This window comes from Alexandromys fortis, unplaced genomic scaffold (assembly GCF_014885135.2).
Source record: "Alexandromys fortis isolate MF-2015 unplaced genomic scaffold, M_Fortis_MF-2015_v1.1 scaffold_215, whole genome shotgun sequence".
NCBI lineage: Eukaryota > Metazoa > Chordata > Mammalia > Rodentia > Cricetidae > Alexandromys > Alexandromys fortis.
The window spans coordinates 1972028-1991673 of NW_026068086.1; the positions used below are offsets into that span (position 1 = coordinate 1972028).

At 36.8% G+C, this 19646-nt stretch overlaps 1 protein-coding gene across 1 annotated transcript; it reads left to right on the forward strand.

The window, feature by feature from the left end:
• Positions 1 to 9089: 9089 nt before the first annotated feature.
• Positions 9090 to 17914, forward strand: Nmbr (neuromedin B receptor). The gene is made up of 3 exons (XM_050122263.1): positions 9090 to 9511; positions 14346 to 14694; positions 17261 to 17914. The coding sequence occupies exons 1-3, from the start codon at positions 9090 to 9092 to the stop codon at positions 17660 to 17662; spliced, it is 1173 nt and encodes a 390-aa protein (XP_049978220.1). The 3' UTR covers positions 17663 to 17914.
• Positions 17915 to 19646: the final 1732 nt, after the last annotated feature.

Here is a 19646-nt window from a genome sequence, read left to right on the forward strand (position 1 = left end):
TGTGATAGTTTCTAGACCAGAAGTCAGACTTGTTTTAATTTTTTTTCTCCTGTGAAGGAACCATTGATATTAAGTTATTTCCAATATGAGGGAAAAACAAAGCATGTTTTACACAAAGAAACCTTTAATATTGAGTTATTCACACTATGAGGGAAAAACAAAACAAAACAAAACCAAAAAAACATTTAATCATAAGCCAAACAAGCAAACAAACAAGATAAGTTCTGGGACAGCCTAACCCTAGTTCATGTTGTGCAGAAGATCTCCACCATGTCATTTAATCCTTGGAACTCAGGTGTTACTGCTTTGTGCTGAAGGACCCACAGGCATCTTGCAGCCAGAAAACTCTGAATTACAGCTGCCATTAATTTTTTCAATCTTTTGGAATAATTCTATTCTGAGTATCCCAGTTATTTAAAATCTGTCCTACATATGGTGAATGCATTTCATATACCACTACTGCTTCTTTAAATTGCTTCAGGTCTGTCATTAGGTTTCCAACTAATCTGAACATAAACATTTCCCACTTTTCCTTTCTTTATTCTTGTCTCTAGAGCTTTTGTATTTAGTAACTGAACATATTGTTGCTCCAGAGATAGGGAATTTCAATTACCCATGTACCTTCCAAATCCTAGAGTCTCACTGACCACGAATGAACAATACCTCCAGTCCTGGAGTGCCCAAATCCTCTTTTCATAGATCCCCACGTGGGGTGCCAAATGTCAGGTGTCCCGTGTTGTTCAGGATGATCAAACAAAGAAGGTAACTCCAGATTGCAATTTAGGCTCTCTGGCAGCAGGGAGGAACAGTTTTGAAGAAATGAACCCTGAGCAGCTGTGCAATTGTGTGACTGTGACAAAAACGTTTTATAGGTAAAACAAATTCCTCAAACCAAAACCACTGATATAATCTACATGTTTTCTGAAGGAAACCATCACACCCCTGCAACTTTAGTCCCAGTACCCAATAAGGCAAGATGCTCCAGGTGTGCCAGGACTGTTTTGTGACCAAAGTCATGCAAAGGCTGTAAACTTCAGAAAAACAAATCTATAAATAACAGAAAACAATCACTATTTTCCATAATGATTTCTTCAAGGTCTAAGTACTTCTAGAAAATAACTCCTCATTCTGATGCTTGTCCTGGATATAGTGAAAATAGCTATTTTATTCTGTTTACCCTAGATACAATGATTCTGCTAATGTTTTATCTACAGTTCCCATCAGTTCTTTGCCAAAGAACAGCTCTTATATTTCTGGGGAATACTTTTGAGACCTATCTGTTGTTCCACTGACTGACTTTTCATTCTGTCACCATCATCACACTATTTTAACTACTACAGATTTGTAGTATGTCTTCAGGTAGCATCAACTCTCTGATTTTATTCTTTTCCTCCAATATTGCTTTTACTATTATTCGTCTCCAGGAAATCCATGGACACCTTATTGTCATTTTGTTAATGCCCACACACTACCTTACTGAGCTATTAATTGGATTGTTTTGAACCTATAGATCAAGGTGAAATAATGAATGTACCATGTCATTCTTCCCATCTGTGAATATAAACAGTTGTTTCCATTTATTTAAAGTTCTGATTTTATTTGCTGTATTCTTGCAGTTTTCCTCAAGTAGATATTGTATATATTTTCTTATATTTACATCTATATATTTAAATTTGGAGACTCAATACAAAAACTTTAGTGTTTGGATCTAAAGCCCACTTAATAAAAATGGTACATAAGAAAAGAATTGACATCTGTACATTTGTTTTAAGTCTTGAAATTCTGCTACAATTCTTTTATTATTTGCTAGAAGCATTTTTTATTCTTCCCAGTTTTCATTATCCTATATTTTCTACGTGGTTTATTGAGCTTCCCATATTATTAGGGATTTTGGCTTTTAATAAATACACAAAACTGGGGGCAGTATTTTTTCAGTAACATTTTTTTTCTGTATTTTCTTCATCCACCTTATTAACCATTTTCTGATCAGAAGGATAGATAAAAAAAAATCTTACAGTGTTTTTTGTCTTAGGATTTCTATTGCTGTAAAGAGATACCATGAACATGGCAACTCTTATAAAGGAAAATTTCACTGAGGTAGAAGCTTGCAGTTTCAGAGGTTTAGATTCGTATCACTATGGCGGGACATGGCAGAATTCAGGCAGACATGATGCTGGATACATCTTGATCAGAAGGCAACAGGAAATGTGTGGTGACACTGCGAGTAGCTTGAGCATAGGAGACTTCAAAGCCCACCCCAACAGTGACACACTTCCTCCAGTGAGGCCACACCTACTTCAGCAGGTGCACTCCTCCTAATAGTGCCACTGCTTTTGGGGGCCATTTTTTTTTTAAAAAAACTACCAAATGTATCATTATTTTTTCTAACTTTGGCTACAATACTTTGCAGAGTAATGTGCCAGATGTCTGAGTACTCAAAGACTTTTCATACTCTTACTGCTAAGAATGTAACTTACTTACAGTACTTATTGTTCCATGAGTTGTTGACTGATTATTTTTGGATAGTTACTTCATAAATTTGATTAAGTTTAAAGAACTCTCTCTTCAATGTAAATAAACATACTTTTAAGCTATTTTTTTTGTCTTTCCCAGACCATATTGATTTTAATTCACTGGAATTCTAACATATTTAGTGTTATGTAGAGACTCATTATTGTAATGTGAACTGGTTTTCCAAGTATGGCTTGCTAGTAGTCTATATTTCTCTGTGTTCATTTATTGCCACATAACTTTAAACACATGTTTTCTTACAGACAAAACTGTCTCTGAACTTCCTATTGTCTTTCTTTGATTTTAATTCTTATCTTCCAGTTTCACTGCTCTTTCAGGATTTTATATTGTATTGCTCTCTAGTTTCTCAAACATTATACATTTGCTTTCCCTGTTATCTTAACATTGATTGCAATGGGCTCTAATCACTGAATACAATGATAATTATAGATACATTTGTGTTTTCAATGTTCTTAAATGTGAATCTGTAAAATGTTGTAATATATATAACATTTGACTTCTTCATGATACTTTGAAGGGAAATACATTGGTAGCGATAAAGATTATCAGAGTGATATAAATTTCAAATTGTTTCAATTCACTTATGGAATAATTATATTAACAAATGTGAAACAAGGTCATGGTTCTTTATTTTTTATATTAGAGACATAAAATCTACAATGCATATTTTATGAGCATTCAATATCTCACAATTAAAAACCCATATTTTCAGGAGGTTGCATTTATTAATTGTTTCTCTCAGTGTCTGTGCTTCTGGGGTTATATTTAGGAAGTGGTTCCCTGTGCCAATGTGTTTAAGTGTACTTTCCACTTTCTCTTCTATAAGTGTAGCTGGCTTTATGTTGAGGTCTTTGATCCATTTGGACTTGAGTTTGTACACGGTGATAGATATGGGTCTATTTTCATTCCTCTACATGTTGATATCCAGTTACACCAGCACCACTTGTTAAATATGCTTTCTTTTTTCCATTTGATATTTTTTGCTTTTTTAATCAAAGATCAAGTGTTTGAAGATGTGTGGAATGATATCTGGGTCTTCTATTTGGTTCCATTGGTCCTCCTGTCTGTTCTTATGCCAATACCAGGCTGTTTTCAGAACTGTAGCTCTGTAGTACAGTTTGAAGTCAGGGATTGTGATACCTGACGTTCTTTTATTGTACAGGATTGTTTTGGCTATCCTGTTTTTTTTTTGCTTTTCCATATGAAGTTGAGTACCATTATTTCAAGGTCTTTGGAAAATTTTGCTGGGATTTTGATGGGCATTGCATGTACTCACTCATAGGTGATTTTTAAACATAAAGCAAAGAAAGCCAGCCTACAAACCACAATCCCAGAGAACTTAGACAAAAATGCGGGTACTAAGAGAGACTTACATAGATCTAATCTACATGGGAAGTAGAAAAAGACAAAATCTCCTAAGTAAATGAAAGCATGGGGACCTTGGGTGAGGTTTGAAGCAGGGAGGAGAGAGGCAGGGAGGGGAGCAGAGAAAAATGAAAAAGAAAAATAAACCATCTTTTATTTACATGGGAATTGCATTTATTCATACATTTTAGTTTTTAATCCTCTTTAATTTTTATTCATCATCTGTTTGTTATATGTATATGTTGTGTGTCTACACTCTTGTGTGTAAATATGTGGAGGCTTACAATAATTTTAGTTTCTAAGTTTATCACTCTCCATCAATTTTTGAATCAGAGTCTCTCATTGAAGCTAGAGTGTTTCATTTTCACTAAACTATTACTTTAGAAAGTTCCTAGTACCTGCCTCTCCTGTCATTTCACTGCTGGTATTAAAGATGTGTGTTTATGACCAAGTTTTACCCACATGCATGTGTTCTGAATCCACGTGGGCACCAGATGAAGATGGGCACTAAAAAATATTCCACACTAGCTCAGAATTGAGTATAATAAAGGGTTATTTATTTAGGGATAGACTTACACAGATCACATGCCTCTGCTCGAATGGGGAACAACAACCGAGTCCTGCAGTCTGATGTTCGCTTTACATTGCCATTTATAGTATAAGAGGTCATGCCCAAGTAGGTGGGTAACTTAAAGGCTACTGGCAGCAGGAATTTCTACAGCAGGTCCCCAATCTTACACACCAAATAGTTTACCCATGGAATCATCTTTAATTGTCTTATTCATGTATTTGTTCTTCTTTAGCAACAAAGAGATCTAACAGACAATAAACTCATAAATAAGCTTCAGAATGCAGTTTTATTGAGTTTTTTTTTGTACAATTAAGGAAGCCATCTTACTTCAATTGTTTAATTATCTTATGTAAAATATAAGACTTAAATACTCACATCAAAGAATATTTATAGCTATTAGTGAGATATGATTCTCAGCAGATGATGTTACATTGAATAAAATAAACATTTTGTTTCTTCAGTGCATGCCTGTTTTTGTTTCTTGAAAATAGAATAATATTAATATTCTATTTAGAATTCTGTTTTAATAGTTGTTACATAGTTATAATCATTTAGTGAAATCTCATAGTAGTCATTGTTGACATAGAGTCTACAATAACCTCTACCTTGAATTTTAACCTGTAAGTAAATATGTGGAGAAATTTATTCAAAAATGAAAAATACATCCAATACAAATGTCTCCTTTTTATGAGTCCCATGACTTGGATATTTGCTAACACATCTTTTGGACTATGCAGTTTTCTCATCTGAATGGTTATGAGTATAGACATAACAGAAGAATATAGACAATCAGAAGAAAGTCATACAATACTCTAGCTTTCCAAATGCACTCATATACATACATTATAATATAATAACTATAGAATAACATTGTATCAGGCACAAAGAAACCTCCTTTTAATGGGTTGGTCAGAGTAGTCCATATGATTTCCAACATAATATATATTATCAATGAAGCTTTAAGTTTCTCTGCGGGATTGAGACTTGAGGATGGGTCCCTATTGCTGAAGATACCATACACAACACAGATAATCCAAGCTGGATCCAGCCTTACAACCTCTTTCCTGTGGTATAGCTTACTTGGTTCCAGAAAATACTGTGTAAGCTGAGAAGAGTAGAAAACAGTTAGATAGTCCATCCAGCTTCAATACTACGAACCATGACAATCACCAGCATGTTAAGATATTAATAGGTGTAAGAAGTAGTTCTCCCATGTCTTGTCTATCTACAGTTGTCTCATTGAACTTAAGACCCACTCAATAGGAGAGAAATTATGCTGAGCACTAACTTAGCCAGCTTCTCAGGGGTAGTAAGGTCATGAATTTAGGAAAGAATTTACTACCATCATTTTGATAGATCAACGCTAATTCCATATTGTATTATAATTCTTATCGTTAAACTCACAGATAAGCATATCTACAAGTCCTCATCAAAGAATCTTCTCATAGCAAATGGAAGCCATCTCAGAAAACCACAACTGGACACAATGCAGAGATCATAGGGTGCGCAATCCCAATGGATACACCAGCATCACAGCTTCTGCATCTGTGGCATATCGAACATCTAGAAAGAAGGGCCATAGAGATTGTAAAAGCCAGACTATCAGAGACTCTTCTGCGAATCACTCTTTCCTTAAAATTCTGTGTAAACAGTACTAGAAATATGGCAGTATCAGTAGACATGCTCACATTAGTGGAAGGGGGAAATATCTCATGGGGTCTGACTCCTAGATGTAGAACTGCGGGCAATCAATTAGCCTCTTTCAGGGTTGAGCTCCCTTATTAGTTTTTCTATACAGAGTGGTCAGTCTTGAAACCATATACACACAAACAAGAAAGAGATTCAGCAAGAGATTACACATGCACAGACACACATGTAAAAAACATAGTAAAATAAAAATACAGTCAGCCTTAGAGGGGCATGAGAGCAACTAGACGAAGGAAATGAATCAATTTTATTGCAAGGGAAAACACTAAACATAAAAATCAATAAAATAGGATATTTTGAGCCTGAAAGTTTTAGACTTCCACGGGTATAGATTTCTTTAAAACTTTACCTCGCATAATGAGATTGAATGCTATAAGAGAAACTTAACCTTGAAGATAAAACTTTTAGAGTACTCCAATTTATAAGTAATGATAGTTACATTGCAAAAGTAAAATGGACAAACATAAAAGCAATATTAATTTATTCAAAGAAATGTGCATGAAAATTCCACTTAGCCAATCAAACTTGGCAATGGACTAAGCAGTGAAATTCAAGAGTACAACAAAATTTAGTTAGAGAAAATTGATTACAATTCCAATATCCACTTTGCGGTGTGAGGTTTTCTTTGGTAGGTGATGACTGAAAAGCTGCTGAATTGACAAGTGGCTTTGCTCTTGTGCACATGTTTATCAGCTCATGACTCAATCTTTAAAGTTGCTCCTTGACAGACTCATAACTGTTAAATTTTATCTTCTTGCACTCAAACCCAGGCATACAGTTTTCAATGACAAGAGTGTTATTTGTCTAATTTTGGAGCCATTTATATCTGGACAGCTTTATAAAATTTAATTTATGCTCATTATTATGTGTTTGTGAATGTACAGTTGGGTTGCTGTGGCATGCATGAGGTAGTTAGAGACTGCACATTCCAGTTGCTTCTCTCCTTCCGCATCATATGTGGCCTCCAGGGATGAACTCAGGCTGCCTGTCTCGCAGTACAGCTGTTTTATGCATTGAACCAACTGACTGGCCCTGAGCAGTCTTTTCTTTGTAAAATTCCAATGGTGGCATTGATTCTAGGAACTATTGTATATCTATTTACCGATTGTAAACCTGTCAATGTGGATGCAGAGTTAGGTCCTAGAGTTCCATATTCTTGAGAAACTGAAGCGAGAGAGTCACTTGAGACCAAGAACTCAAGGCCACTCTGAGTGACATAGACCATCATGCTTCAGAAAATGAATATATCAGATTTTAATTGTCTACATTTATGAGTGAATATATATACATATATATATAAATGCATCCAGAGACACATATAGTATTAATATCATACTAATATAAGAAGGAACAACAAATTGGTAATCCACCTCAAAAAACTCTAAATTTTACCACATGTGAACATAAGCTCTGAGACCAGAAAATTCAAGCCTGGAATTTATCCATGTGTGTGCACCAGAACATGAGGTATGAGAGACTGCACATTCCAGCTGCTTCTCTCCTTGTACACCGCATGTGGCCTCCGGGGATGAATTCAGGCTACTTGTCTTGCACTACATGTGCAAAATATTTATAGAAACATTATTTAAATCAGTTAAAGTGAGCCAGGCAGTGGTGGCGCACGTCTTCAATCCCAGCACTCATGAGGCAGAGGCAGGCAGATCTCTGTGAGTTTGAGGCCAGCCTGGTCTAAAAAAAGTGAATTCCAGGACAACCAAGACTGTTTCACAGAGAAACCCTGTCTCAAAAAGCCATATTAAACAAGCAAGCAAACAAGCGAGCAAACAAACAAATACCTGGCTATAGTTGTGAAACTTCCAAATATCAGTGAACATGAGAATGGATAGGTAACAGTTGTTTATTTATGTTGTATGTTTATAAAAGGCAACCACAACACACGTGCTCCTCACAAAGCTTGTATAGCTCCCCCAGATGTAACGAGGGAAGAAGTTAAATGATTGTAATCTGAAAAGTTCTATTACTGTGGTCCTCAAGAGAGAACCAACTAAGTTGAAGGCAGGCATAGTGGTGCTTTATACCAGATTGTTTGTTCTGATAGTAAAGCGTACATCTGATTGATATGCATTTTATGTGCGCCATATCCCAATGAACTATAAGTTAACAATACATCAACTGTGGGAAAGAGTTTCCTGATTTGGGGTGAGGGGTGGTCAGAGGATGATAGAACAGAACGGAGACCAGTTCTCTCGTTGACTTCATTCTTTGTCCCTGGCTGGCTTGCTAAATTCAGTATTTCAGCACTGGGGACTTGCCAACTCAGATTTTGGATCCTCAGAGGCTCACAAACTTCCTGCGTGGGCTCCTCCTGCTCGGCGTTGGTTGAGGATGGATGTATATGGGGACGCAGAATGAAAACAAACAAACAAACAAAAAAAAAAAACCCCAAAAACCCAACTCCTCTTCAGTTCCACACAGCAGTACAACAGGAAAGGCAGAGAGAAGAGCAAAGCTGTGGCGTGAGCACAAAAGGCCCGCGCTAGTGCCAGCATTTCAGTTGCTGCCGGCTGGACAGCTCCTGGATGACTTCCGGTCCTGGGGTGGACCAATGGGGCAGGTAGGGTTCTTGGTCCCACAGGGACTGACCTCTGTTCTCCCGCTTGTTATTAGAAACGGGAACTAAGACATAAAGACGATAAATAAAGCCTCAACCGCCTTGCTTTTTGTTTGAGTCTACATCGCAAACCTGCAGTAGTGAAGGGAACCTCTCCTAGGGAGAAGCTCCGGAGCGCGCAGCGCGCAGACTTCTCTGAGGGCCAGCGCGGTGGCTCAGTCCCAGGAGTCACAAACTTGCCAGGATTAGAAGCAAATCAGTTAAACCCACTTCGTGCTCATTGCACTTTTCGAGACATTCGAGTGCATGAAAACTCCTACGGGTTCCTTGGAAAAAGAGATCATGCCCCTCAGGTCTCTTTCCAACCTCTCCTTGCCCGCGGAGGCGAATGAGAGCGAGCTGGTTCCCGAGGTGTGGGAAAAAGATTTCCTGCCGGACTCAGACGGGACCACCGCGGAGTTGGTGATCCGCTGTGTGATCCCGTCCCTCTACCTAATCATCATTACGGTGGGCTTGCTTGGCAACATCATGCTGGTGAAGATATTCCTCACCAACAGCGCCATGAGGAGCGTCCCCAACATCTTCATCTCTAACCTGGCGGCTGGGGACCTGCTGCTGCTGCTGACCTGCGTTCCAGTGGACGCCTCCCGCTACTTTTTTGATGAGTGGGTATTCGGCAAGCTGGGCTGCAAACTCATCCCCGCCATCCAGCTCACCTCGGTGGGGGTTTCTGTGTTCACGCTCACCGCCCTCAGCGCTGACAGGTAAGAATATAGTTAGCAAGGGGATAAATTGGAAAAGTGATGGGCAGGGACAGGGGCCCGGCATGGTTGGGAACTGGGATGTTCCATCCAAGGAATAAATGTTAAGATAGTTTGGGGTTGGAGATGGGGAAAAGAAAGCGTATGTATGTAATGGAAGCTTAGTAACTCGAGTTAAACACGTAAGGAAAGTTTAAAAACATATACAAACCATTTAATAAATACTTTAAACTCGCACACGCTAGTAACATTCTCCTACACACTTTCGAAACCTTACTATGAACTTCATAGAAGATCTTCAGCATCAACGAGTTAAAGTTCAGTTGCCTTCTGGATTTTTTTTTTTAAACATTTTTCTGTGTGTAAACTTGAGCAAGCTCTTTCCTGATTCAGTAGGGTGATATTCTCACATGTTAGAACACTAGATTCAACTTGTGGAAACTGCTCCGTTTAGTCTGTGCACCATTTACAATGTGAAGTAAATATTATTTGTCTAAGTGAAAACAATTAGAATTATTAATGTTCTTTAAAAATAGGCTGTCATATCTTCCTGTTGGAAAACCTTAAGTTCTTCTAGTTCTTAGTGAAACCAAGTGATCCCCTCCCCCATAATGCTAAATTTTATTGTCTTAAAACAATGCTATGGGAACACCCTTCATTATCAAATCTGCTTTCATATACTCTAGCAATGCAAGCATTCATTGTTCTACTTGGCAGACCAGTTGGTCACCTTTGTCATTTTGCATGTGTGAATCCCGAAGCTCAGAGAACTTAAGTCCTCCTGTGATTTCTGGAAGGAAAATTCAGGCTTACTGAACGGAGGCTAGGACTGTTATCCTGGGCTGTCTCCATCAGACATTCAGGTCTTATATGTAGGTGAGAATGTCTAGATTGTTGTCTGGGGGCAATGTTTGTAATTAGGAGCTATGGTCTCTTTGTCTTGGGAATGAAGGACAGACTGAAGTTATTTAGCTAAACAATTTAACTTGGCTATAAGCATGGTATTTGTAATCCTTATTAATTTGCATATTGAATTATTAATGACTCAGGATCTGAGATTCTGGGGCTTGGATATACTTTCTTTATACTAATTTGGAATAAAAGAATTAATATATATTGAAATTTGACAATATTCAGTGGAGAGTCTTTTTGATGCTATTGTCAAGTAGATAATTTATATTGCATACTATTTCAAATTACTACTGGAAAAGTGATTAAAATGTTAAACAATTTATGAACCTTATTTTATCTTTTTGGCACCAGCTCTATTATCTTTTCAAAAGTTTTATTTGAACTTCAAAGCTAAAATTGACATTTGCGCTTGGCTGCTCTTCTTTGGGTGACCTATTTTAATCAGACTGTTAAAGAAGCAAACTTAGAACAAAACACAATGATTAGCCATCACAGTAGGTGAACCGGACACAAAGCATTCATTTTAAAAGTACGGCATTAATAGCAATACTCAGGGATTGAGTTTATTTCACATACAAGTTTTTCAATCTATTGTCATGGAAACGAGTAGATTTTCCCTGATCAGATGCAGAAGACTGAAGACTCTTTTGCATTTAGGACATGCTGGGGGCATCATATACATACCACAGCAAATATGTATACAAAAAGATGCTCACATTATAAAGGCAAAGACTGGCACATTGCCTCTTTTGGACCATTGAGTACCCTGGCTGTTTTCAATTTGAAAAATCAACAAAGCTTAAATAAAAATGTCAATAACCTAACAAGCATAAAAAGGGAAGAAAAACAAGTGTCAGGAAAATGAAAAAAAAATATAGGATGACCCATACTTTCACAAAAGATAATTAAGTTTTGAGAACTTTCTAGTTGTCATCCAAATAAAAAGTTGCCTTTTATAGTAAGAACCCATCTGTGATGTTTTTTTTACAGAGCCATAGTTACAGAATGAGCTCTGCATCTAATTTGTTACATTTGTATTAAATAAAGCGTGCAATACTATATGTGACTGTAGTAAATTATGTTTTTTGCTCAATTGATTTCAATCACTGCTAGATCACTTCCATTTTCCCTCTCATTAAAAGTAGCGTCATTGACTTAAAATGCACTGTGTTATTCTTGAATATCAATACTGTTTTCACAATTCAGTTATGGCTGTGTGACTTTGTTTACTTGTGACACACATGGTAAGGAAGATGGGAATGTGCCAGCCTGGATTTTATGGCATCTGGGTCCTCATTGCAGCCCTTTTAAACACAGATTTTACCTGGAGAAGGATGACAAAATACCACAAAACTTATGCTCCTAAGGTTGTGTTTCCTAATATGAAATCAAGACTAATACCTTCAGAGAAGGCATCTGACCCTCTAAACACTGGATTTCTGTTGTTCCCAGAAATCCACTGTGCATGTGAACCCACTGCCCTGGAAAGCTTACAGGAAGCCATAGGCAATGATGCCCACTGCTAATTGTTTGTAAGCATAATCTATATGCAGACTTGAAAAAATATTAGTAAAGTAAAGGCAAAATCTCTCAATGCACATCCTAGGGACTCTGTCACTCAATCTTTGTACAAACTTAATTATCCTTCTTGTCCTACCCCACTTCTCTAGGTGATTCTGAAGTTTGGCGCACACTGAACATTACTAGACAGTCTCTACTGTACACTTCCTGTCCTAACCCTCTATTTAACAGTTCCACTTACCATGATTGATTTTAATTAATGATGTCCTTAATACTCAGACCAATAGCCATTTACTGAGCACACACTGTGTGCTCTGGACATTTTACCATGTACTAGTGAAGCATCAATGAGCAATAGCCTTTCTTCTGTTAATCTATAGCATTCTTCCTGCACAATAATGTTCAATAACATAAAAGACAGTAGCTTAACTAGACATGCTCAAAGAAACAAAGATTTTTGAGATGTTCTGATTACTTTAGCAAGAAAAGAAAGCGATCTATTTTTATTTTATATTGTGATTAAACTCAATTTTATAATTACATTAAATTTATACTACCTACAGATATCATAAATGAGATTCAAATTGATGAAGAAATCATCCACTAAAGTTTAATATATGGTTGATGATTATACTTCTCTATGGCTGTCTATTGATTGGTTATTCTTTAATTCAGTTTTCAATTAGGAATAGCTCTCTGAGACTATTTGTAAGGGAAAATGTAACATTTTACACATATCTGCCATGCTGCTGAGTTTAATTAAATAGGTTTTATGCTGAGGGATACCTTTCTCATGTATAATGTAAATATTTGAAGAAAGCATGATAAAACATGCCCACTTTAATATTCATTAGAGGACTTTATTTATCACTTTATGTTTTTCCAAAGATATACTTGCAGCATTAATATTTTTCAGATTTGTATCTATAGCTCAGTGGTATAATGCTTGCTTTACATGCATGATGTAGTGGGTTCATTCCCCAATACCCCACCTCCCCCACAAAAGAAACAAACAAAAACAAACAAAGAAACAAACACTCACAGTTGTAAGATATGTTACAGTTCTGACAGCCTTTGTAATTTGTTGTTTTTTTCTAGTGTATTTCTTATAGAATTCATAATATTGTCTTTTCATTCAGTTGTGTATTATCTAAAGATTTCCTGAGATATATTTCTTGCAGAAGGTGACAAGAATTATCCCTGCTGAAAAGGTCATACTCACCTTTACCCTACTCTCCAGCTAGGTTTATTTTCTTAAATGAATTTTGGCCTATTGCTAGGAATCTTACCACAATGAACAGTTTATATATATTATTACCATTTAAGTTTCTAGATCTGAAGTGCATATTATAATATGAAGGTAAGGTTTGTGTCATCCTAAAATTTATAAGCTGAAATCTTCCCCCACAAAACAATGGTAGCAGGTACTAGAAACTTTAGGAGGTGTTTTGGTCTTTAGAGAAGGGTCATTGTAAAAACAACTCCAGAAGGACCCAGTAGAAGACACTGTTTATGTTCAGTAAGTGAAGGCACAGTGAAACCACTAACTATGGGAAGAAAGAAAAGCGTTGGGGGGAACAACCTGCCAGGTTGCCTCGGAGAATAGATGTTAGCAGCTAGCCAGGAAAGCAGGTCGGGGCTATATGAGAGTCATCAGGGTGGTGAGCAGGCTGTCTCCAAATCTGAGTCCTTTCCCACCTGTCATGACTGCACATTGCCACTAAGATACAAAAGGTGAGAGGATAGACTTCTATATGGTCTAACAAAATAAAATAGGCCTATAAAAACAGAATACTCTTCAATGTTCAGTGCTTTCAATTGTACTGTGGAGAAAAATCCCACTCTGGACTCGTATCTGAGATTTATTGATTAGGAAAACGTTAAGGAAAAATGTGGAGAGTCTCAGACTCTGAAGGTATGAGACAAAAATCAAGGTAAAATTTAACTGCATTCCTTTGTAACTCAGTTATTTCCCTTAGCTAGCAATTATAATGATAGATTGGAAATGAACACATTTATGTAAAAATAGAATAGCTTATCAAATTCATTGAAAAATGATACATGTACTGTGCATTGATTGAAGATACAATCATTGTGGAAGAGTCAATCATCACTGCTTAGGAGATTCTACTTTAAAATATTCTCTCTGCTTGCGCTCTGTGCCAAGAAGGCCTGGAATGAATTGGAGACAGTGAGATGCCAGGGAGTTTGTATCTTTCATACATTAGAAAGCAGCTAGGATAAAACAATTGGTACTTATACTTCCAGAGAAATTTATTCCCCTCTCCCCTCCTTCTCTTTCTCCTTCCCTTCTTTCTCTTTTCTTTCTTTTATCTTCTCTTTTCTTCGTCTTTCCCTCCCTCCCTCCTTTTTCCTAGAAAGTAACTTGAGTCTCTTGTTCTAGGTACAGAGCTATTGTGAACCCCATGGACATGCAGACTTCTGGCGTGGTGCTGTGGACCAGTGTGAAGGCTGTGGGCATCTGGGTAGTCTCTGTGTTGTTGGCTGTCCCAGAAGCTGTGTTTTCGGAAGTAGCACGAATTGGTAGCTTGGATAACAGCAGTTTCACAGCATGCATACCTTACCCGCAAACAGATGAGCTGCATCCAAAGATTCACTCAGTGCTCATTTTTCTTGTCTATTTCCTCATACCACTTGTTATTATAAGTATTTATTATTATCATATTGCAAAGACTTTAATTAAAAGTGCACACAATCTTCCAGGAGAATACAATGAACATACCAAAAAGCAGGTAAGTTGGGTCAGAATCTCTGTGTATGTGTGTGTTATTTTATGGGTTGTTATTCCTATGAAATATAAAGACAGCCTATGGGCTTTCACTTGCTTTACCCGAAGGATTCCTGGAGAATTTCTTGTATCTGTTTGTGCCGCATATAAATGGAATCTACCTGGATCCCATTTATCATATATCTGAGCCTCTGACAAGAATTGGAATGTTATCAGTAGAAACTAATGTCCCTGTGCTTGGTGACAGTTATGTTGGTAAAGAACCTGATTAGTAGTGTGAGGACTGAGTTCGGGTCCCCTGAAGCCATGTAAAAATGTCAGGCATGGGCCATAACTAACAACAAGAGGAGGAAATGTGAAGACAGGAAATTCCCTGGAGCTTGCTGGCCAGTTAGTCTACTATATGTACAAAGGGTTCAATGAGAGAACCACCCCTCCCAAACAAAGTAGAGAGTGATAGTGGAATACACGGTCAGCTTCTGGCTTCTACACACAAGCACATATTCACATATGTATTCACATGCACATCTAATGGGCCAGAACATGTTTCAGGGAGGCAATGGCTGCTTGTTGCCGATTTGAAGACAAACTTAATCTGAGATAACTGAAGTTGGTGGTAGATGTTGAGGACTGAAAGAATGGAGCCTCGAGTCACCAGTCAGCAGCAAGAGCTGGCAGAGGTTTTCATGGGGCAAAGCAGCCTTTATTAATTATCAATGTGAAGAGTCGACATTCATTTTAGAGGTTCAGATATTGAACCAATGTTTCAAACAAACAAATCATTCATTATTTAAATATCTGGAACCATGGAGGCAAAAAAAAAAATCTATGCAACAGGTACATTGTGTCCTTTACTTTATATAACTAGACACACACACACACACACACACACACACACAATCTAACTAGTTCTGTAATCTAAGTTGTAGCACAATTGGATGTTTGAGTTTTGATTTTTGATTTCCTTTAAGTTGAATTCTTCGAATACCCACAGCTTTTTTTTTTTTAAATGCTACTAGTTCTGCCTTATTTTTGTAAATTTCCCCTTGGAGATTTATAAACCATGATTGGGTACCTGATTCTTGACATTTTCCAACATATCATCTCAGAGCCCAACTTTCTAGAACTTGAGTCTCCAGTTTCAGAATGCCATGGAAGTTTCACACCTGTGCTGTGTCATCTAGGGAGGATACCATGAGAACTCTAAACTCCATATTCATACTTCTGAAAACGGTTGCATTGTCTAACATAGGGCACCAAGATGCAACAGTAGAACCATTGCTTTCTATTTCTCAGTTTCAGCTATGTGTGCTTCAGCTTTCAGACTTTCCTTTTTTTTCTTAAATATTCTAGCTGCTGACCAAAGTCTCCATCGCACAAAACGTGAAGACTGTTGTCGGTGTCTTCTGATGAACTGTGTCTCTACTCACACTGTTATACTTACATATTTAAGCAACTTGGAAAATAAGATCTAAATTTTGTACTCTATAGTTTATAGAAGAATTCTTAAGTTAAAATATTAAATGTCTGATTTTGAATTCTATTTCTTACAAACCTGAAGGTTTTTTTTTAAAATAGTAAGCATAGCATAAATTTTATGAAAAAGAAACATAAAATATAATCCAGTTTAATATTGTTAGTAGGATTGATAGTTACATCATAAGTTTAAAATTCATTTTATTTGTCCGTCTGTCTATCTATCTATCTATCTATCTATCTATCTATCTATCTATCTATCTATCTATCTATCTATCTATCTATCTCATCTATCTGTTTATGTCTGTCATATACATCCATCCATTTATATGTCTATTATTTATCCATCCTCTATCTATTTATATGTGTGTGCATACTTATACATTCAGCCCATGGTGAGTGTATGACAATTTGAGGACTGCTTCCTGGAGTTCTTTCTCTTTTTCTACCATATGGGCCCTGAGTATTGAATTCAGTTCATTAGGTTTAAGATTATATGGATTTAGCCACTAAGCCACCTCTCCAGTTCCAGAAAATTTTGATTATTATCTGAGTTATCTGATTATATATGTGTGTGTGTGTATGTGTGTGTGTGTGCATGAGAGAGAGAGAAGAAATAGTGAGAACTATAAGAAAAATAGTCAAGTTCTATTTTAATAAGTCATTTTTTCTTGTTGAAAATACCCTAATACTTGGAAAATATATGCACTTGTGTGTGTTCTATGCTTAATCAATTTAGTATATTTAATATAAATAAAATATTTTACATTTTTATTAACATGGCCCTACCCTAAGTAAAAGGATAATACCTTAAAAATTTCATTAATATTACTACTTTGACATGAAGATTGCTATGCATAATTTATCATCTGACCTTGTAGAATTGCTAAATATTTTTAAAAGAAAATAATGTGGTGAGCAAAATAGTCTTGGTCCAGCTCGTAGAGCTATCACTTGATGAGGGAAAGAAACAATGTGTGTGTTTGGGTTTCACCACAAGCACTGATAAGGTTCCTTGCTCCTGGGCCGTGAGTTTGGGCTGTGACTGCCTCTCTTTCCGTTTGACCAACGGGCATCTCTGCTGCTCTTCACAGATGGAGACCCGGAAACGCCTGGCTAAGATTGTGCTTGTTTTCGTGGCCTGCTTTGTCTTCTGCTGGTTTCCCAACCACGTCCTTTACTTGTACAGGTCTTTCAACTACAAGGAAATCGACCCTTCCCTTGGTCACATGATAGTCACCTTAGTGGCCCGGGTTCTGAGTTTCAGCAATTCCTGTGTCAATCCCTTTGCTCTTTACCTGCTCAGCGAAAGCTTCAGGAAGCACTTCAACAGCCAGCTCTGCTGCAGGAGGAAGTCCTATCCCGAGAGGTCAACCAGCTACCTTCTCAGCTCTTCTGCTGTGAGAATGACTTCTCTGAAGAGCAACACAAAGAACATGGTGACCAGTTCTGTCCAGATAAATGGGCATAGTGCAAAGCAGGAGATAGCGCTGTGATAGGAGGCCATTCAGCTCACTCTTGGAACATCCTGTACAGACTTTGCTATTATTATTGAGCAAAACAGAACTAAATAATTTCCACATGCATACTATTCCCTAGCTGACTCAAGAACAAGACAAATAGTTTTCTCTCAATAGAATTTTGCATTACACCATGTACATCTATATTAAACACACATAACTCAGATATATCTTTTGCTAACATTGATTTACAAATTCCCTGGAATTTAAGGCATTGCAATAAGCAACTGTGCCATATTTACTTTAAATTCTTTTTATTCTAAATCATAGAGAATATTTCCATACTGAGTCAGTAATTTGGTGAGAGATAATATTCAAACACCTATAATTGGTAATAAACACATCATTCTGATGAGTAAATTTTATTTATAACTAGTATATATATATATGTATATATATATATATAAATTTTAGCCCCCTCAAGTGAAGTTTTATCATTATCCATCAATATTTATGGTTCTTTACATAATTATAATTTTTAGAAATGTTTCTAAGTTCAAGATAAAGTTTTGGAAAGTATGATAACATTTTTATTATGAATTGTAAGTTGATATATGAATGTGTATATGTAAAACAGGTATTCTATGCTCCAAATTCCAATAACAACACTCAGACTATTGCATGACCATTTTTGTAAGCAGTTAAATTCTTGACAATTTGGTTGCTTCTGTGTAGGTAATACAATTTGTATAATTCTGGTGAAATCTCATTTGCTCTTGCATCTGCCAGCTGACAAGTGTATGGGATCTCAGGCACTTTTCTCTGCATGATATCACAGTTTTCTCTGAATAAACATCTTGATCTTTTTCAACAGATTATAAATATTGTTTTATGAAATCCCAAAGCTACTTCTTTCATCAGCCTACACCAAATGTCTAATTCTTTAGTTTCTTCATGCCAAATTGAATTCTAAATACATCAAGGTGACTTTACTGGCACATCAAGCTTCCCTTTAAATATTCCTAAACCACACCACTGAAGAAATGAAAAAATCTTTTGGATACAGCAATTGAAAAATAAATGAAAGCAGATTTTCTATACATATGATAATAAGGATGATAATGAACACTAATCAAATGTTTGTTGTTTTCTAACATATTGCCAGAGCTTTAGATGTAATTTTAATTTTTCTTCCATATAAATTCTTAAAATGAATAAACGAAGGATCCAATTTTCTAGGTTATGAAGATGCTCAAATTGTGGGGTATCTTTACTCAAAAGATGACACAATTCACAAATCCAATGAGAATCTTAATACATTGCCAGAAACCTGGTCTTTATCCCTCATTAACTTCATGAAAGATCATATGTAAAGTGGGCCTTGATTTCTTTATTTTATAGGTTGTGAAATTGAGGCACAACAATATTTAGTGACTTAGGGAGAAAATAATCCTGCCATGTGAACAACTTGGAATATAAAACCAGATACCACATCATAAAGTGTGTGCTCAACTACTCCACTGCCATTCAGTTGTGATTTTATACAGCTGCTCTCCACCTTCAGGCAAGTTTCAGATCTACTCACCATGAAGTCACACAGTGCACACAAAGTTTACATTAATTTTGAGAATTATTTCAGGCCCATTTACTGCAATTTGTACAGTCAAATCCCAAGAATTAAGAATCCTTGGTCAATGTAGAATACTTTTTCTTAGCAGGGAAGCACATATCTTAATTAAGGGAGCCATCTTAGGGTTGGCAAGAGACTTGGTGCTAGAGGGGCTCCCAGGTGCCCAGGACAATGTCCCCAGTTAGCTCCTGGGGCAGCTGAAGACAGAGAACCTGAAATGGCCCTATCCTATAGCCATACTGATGAATATCTTGCATATCACCATAGAACCTTCATCTGGAGATGGATGGAGATAGAGACAGAGACCCACACTGGAGCACCGGACTGAGCTCCCAATGTCCCAAGGAGGAGCAGAAGGAGGGAAAATATGAGCAAAGAAGTCAGGACCAC

Coding starts and splice junctions, on each gene's coding strand:
- Nmbr (XM_050122263.1), top strand. CDS start 9,090: ATGCCCCTCAGGTCTCTTTCCAACCTCTCCTTGCCCGCGGAGGCGAAT. Junction 9,512..14,345: donor ACCGCCCTCAGCGCTGACAG/GTAAGAATATAG, acceptor CTCTTGTTCTAG/GTACAGAGCTATTGTGAACC. Junction 14,695..17,260: donor ATGAACATACCAAAAAGCAG/GTAAGTTGGGTC, acceptor TGCTCTTCACAG/ATGGAGACCCGGAAACGCCT.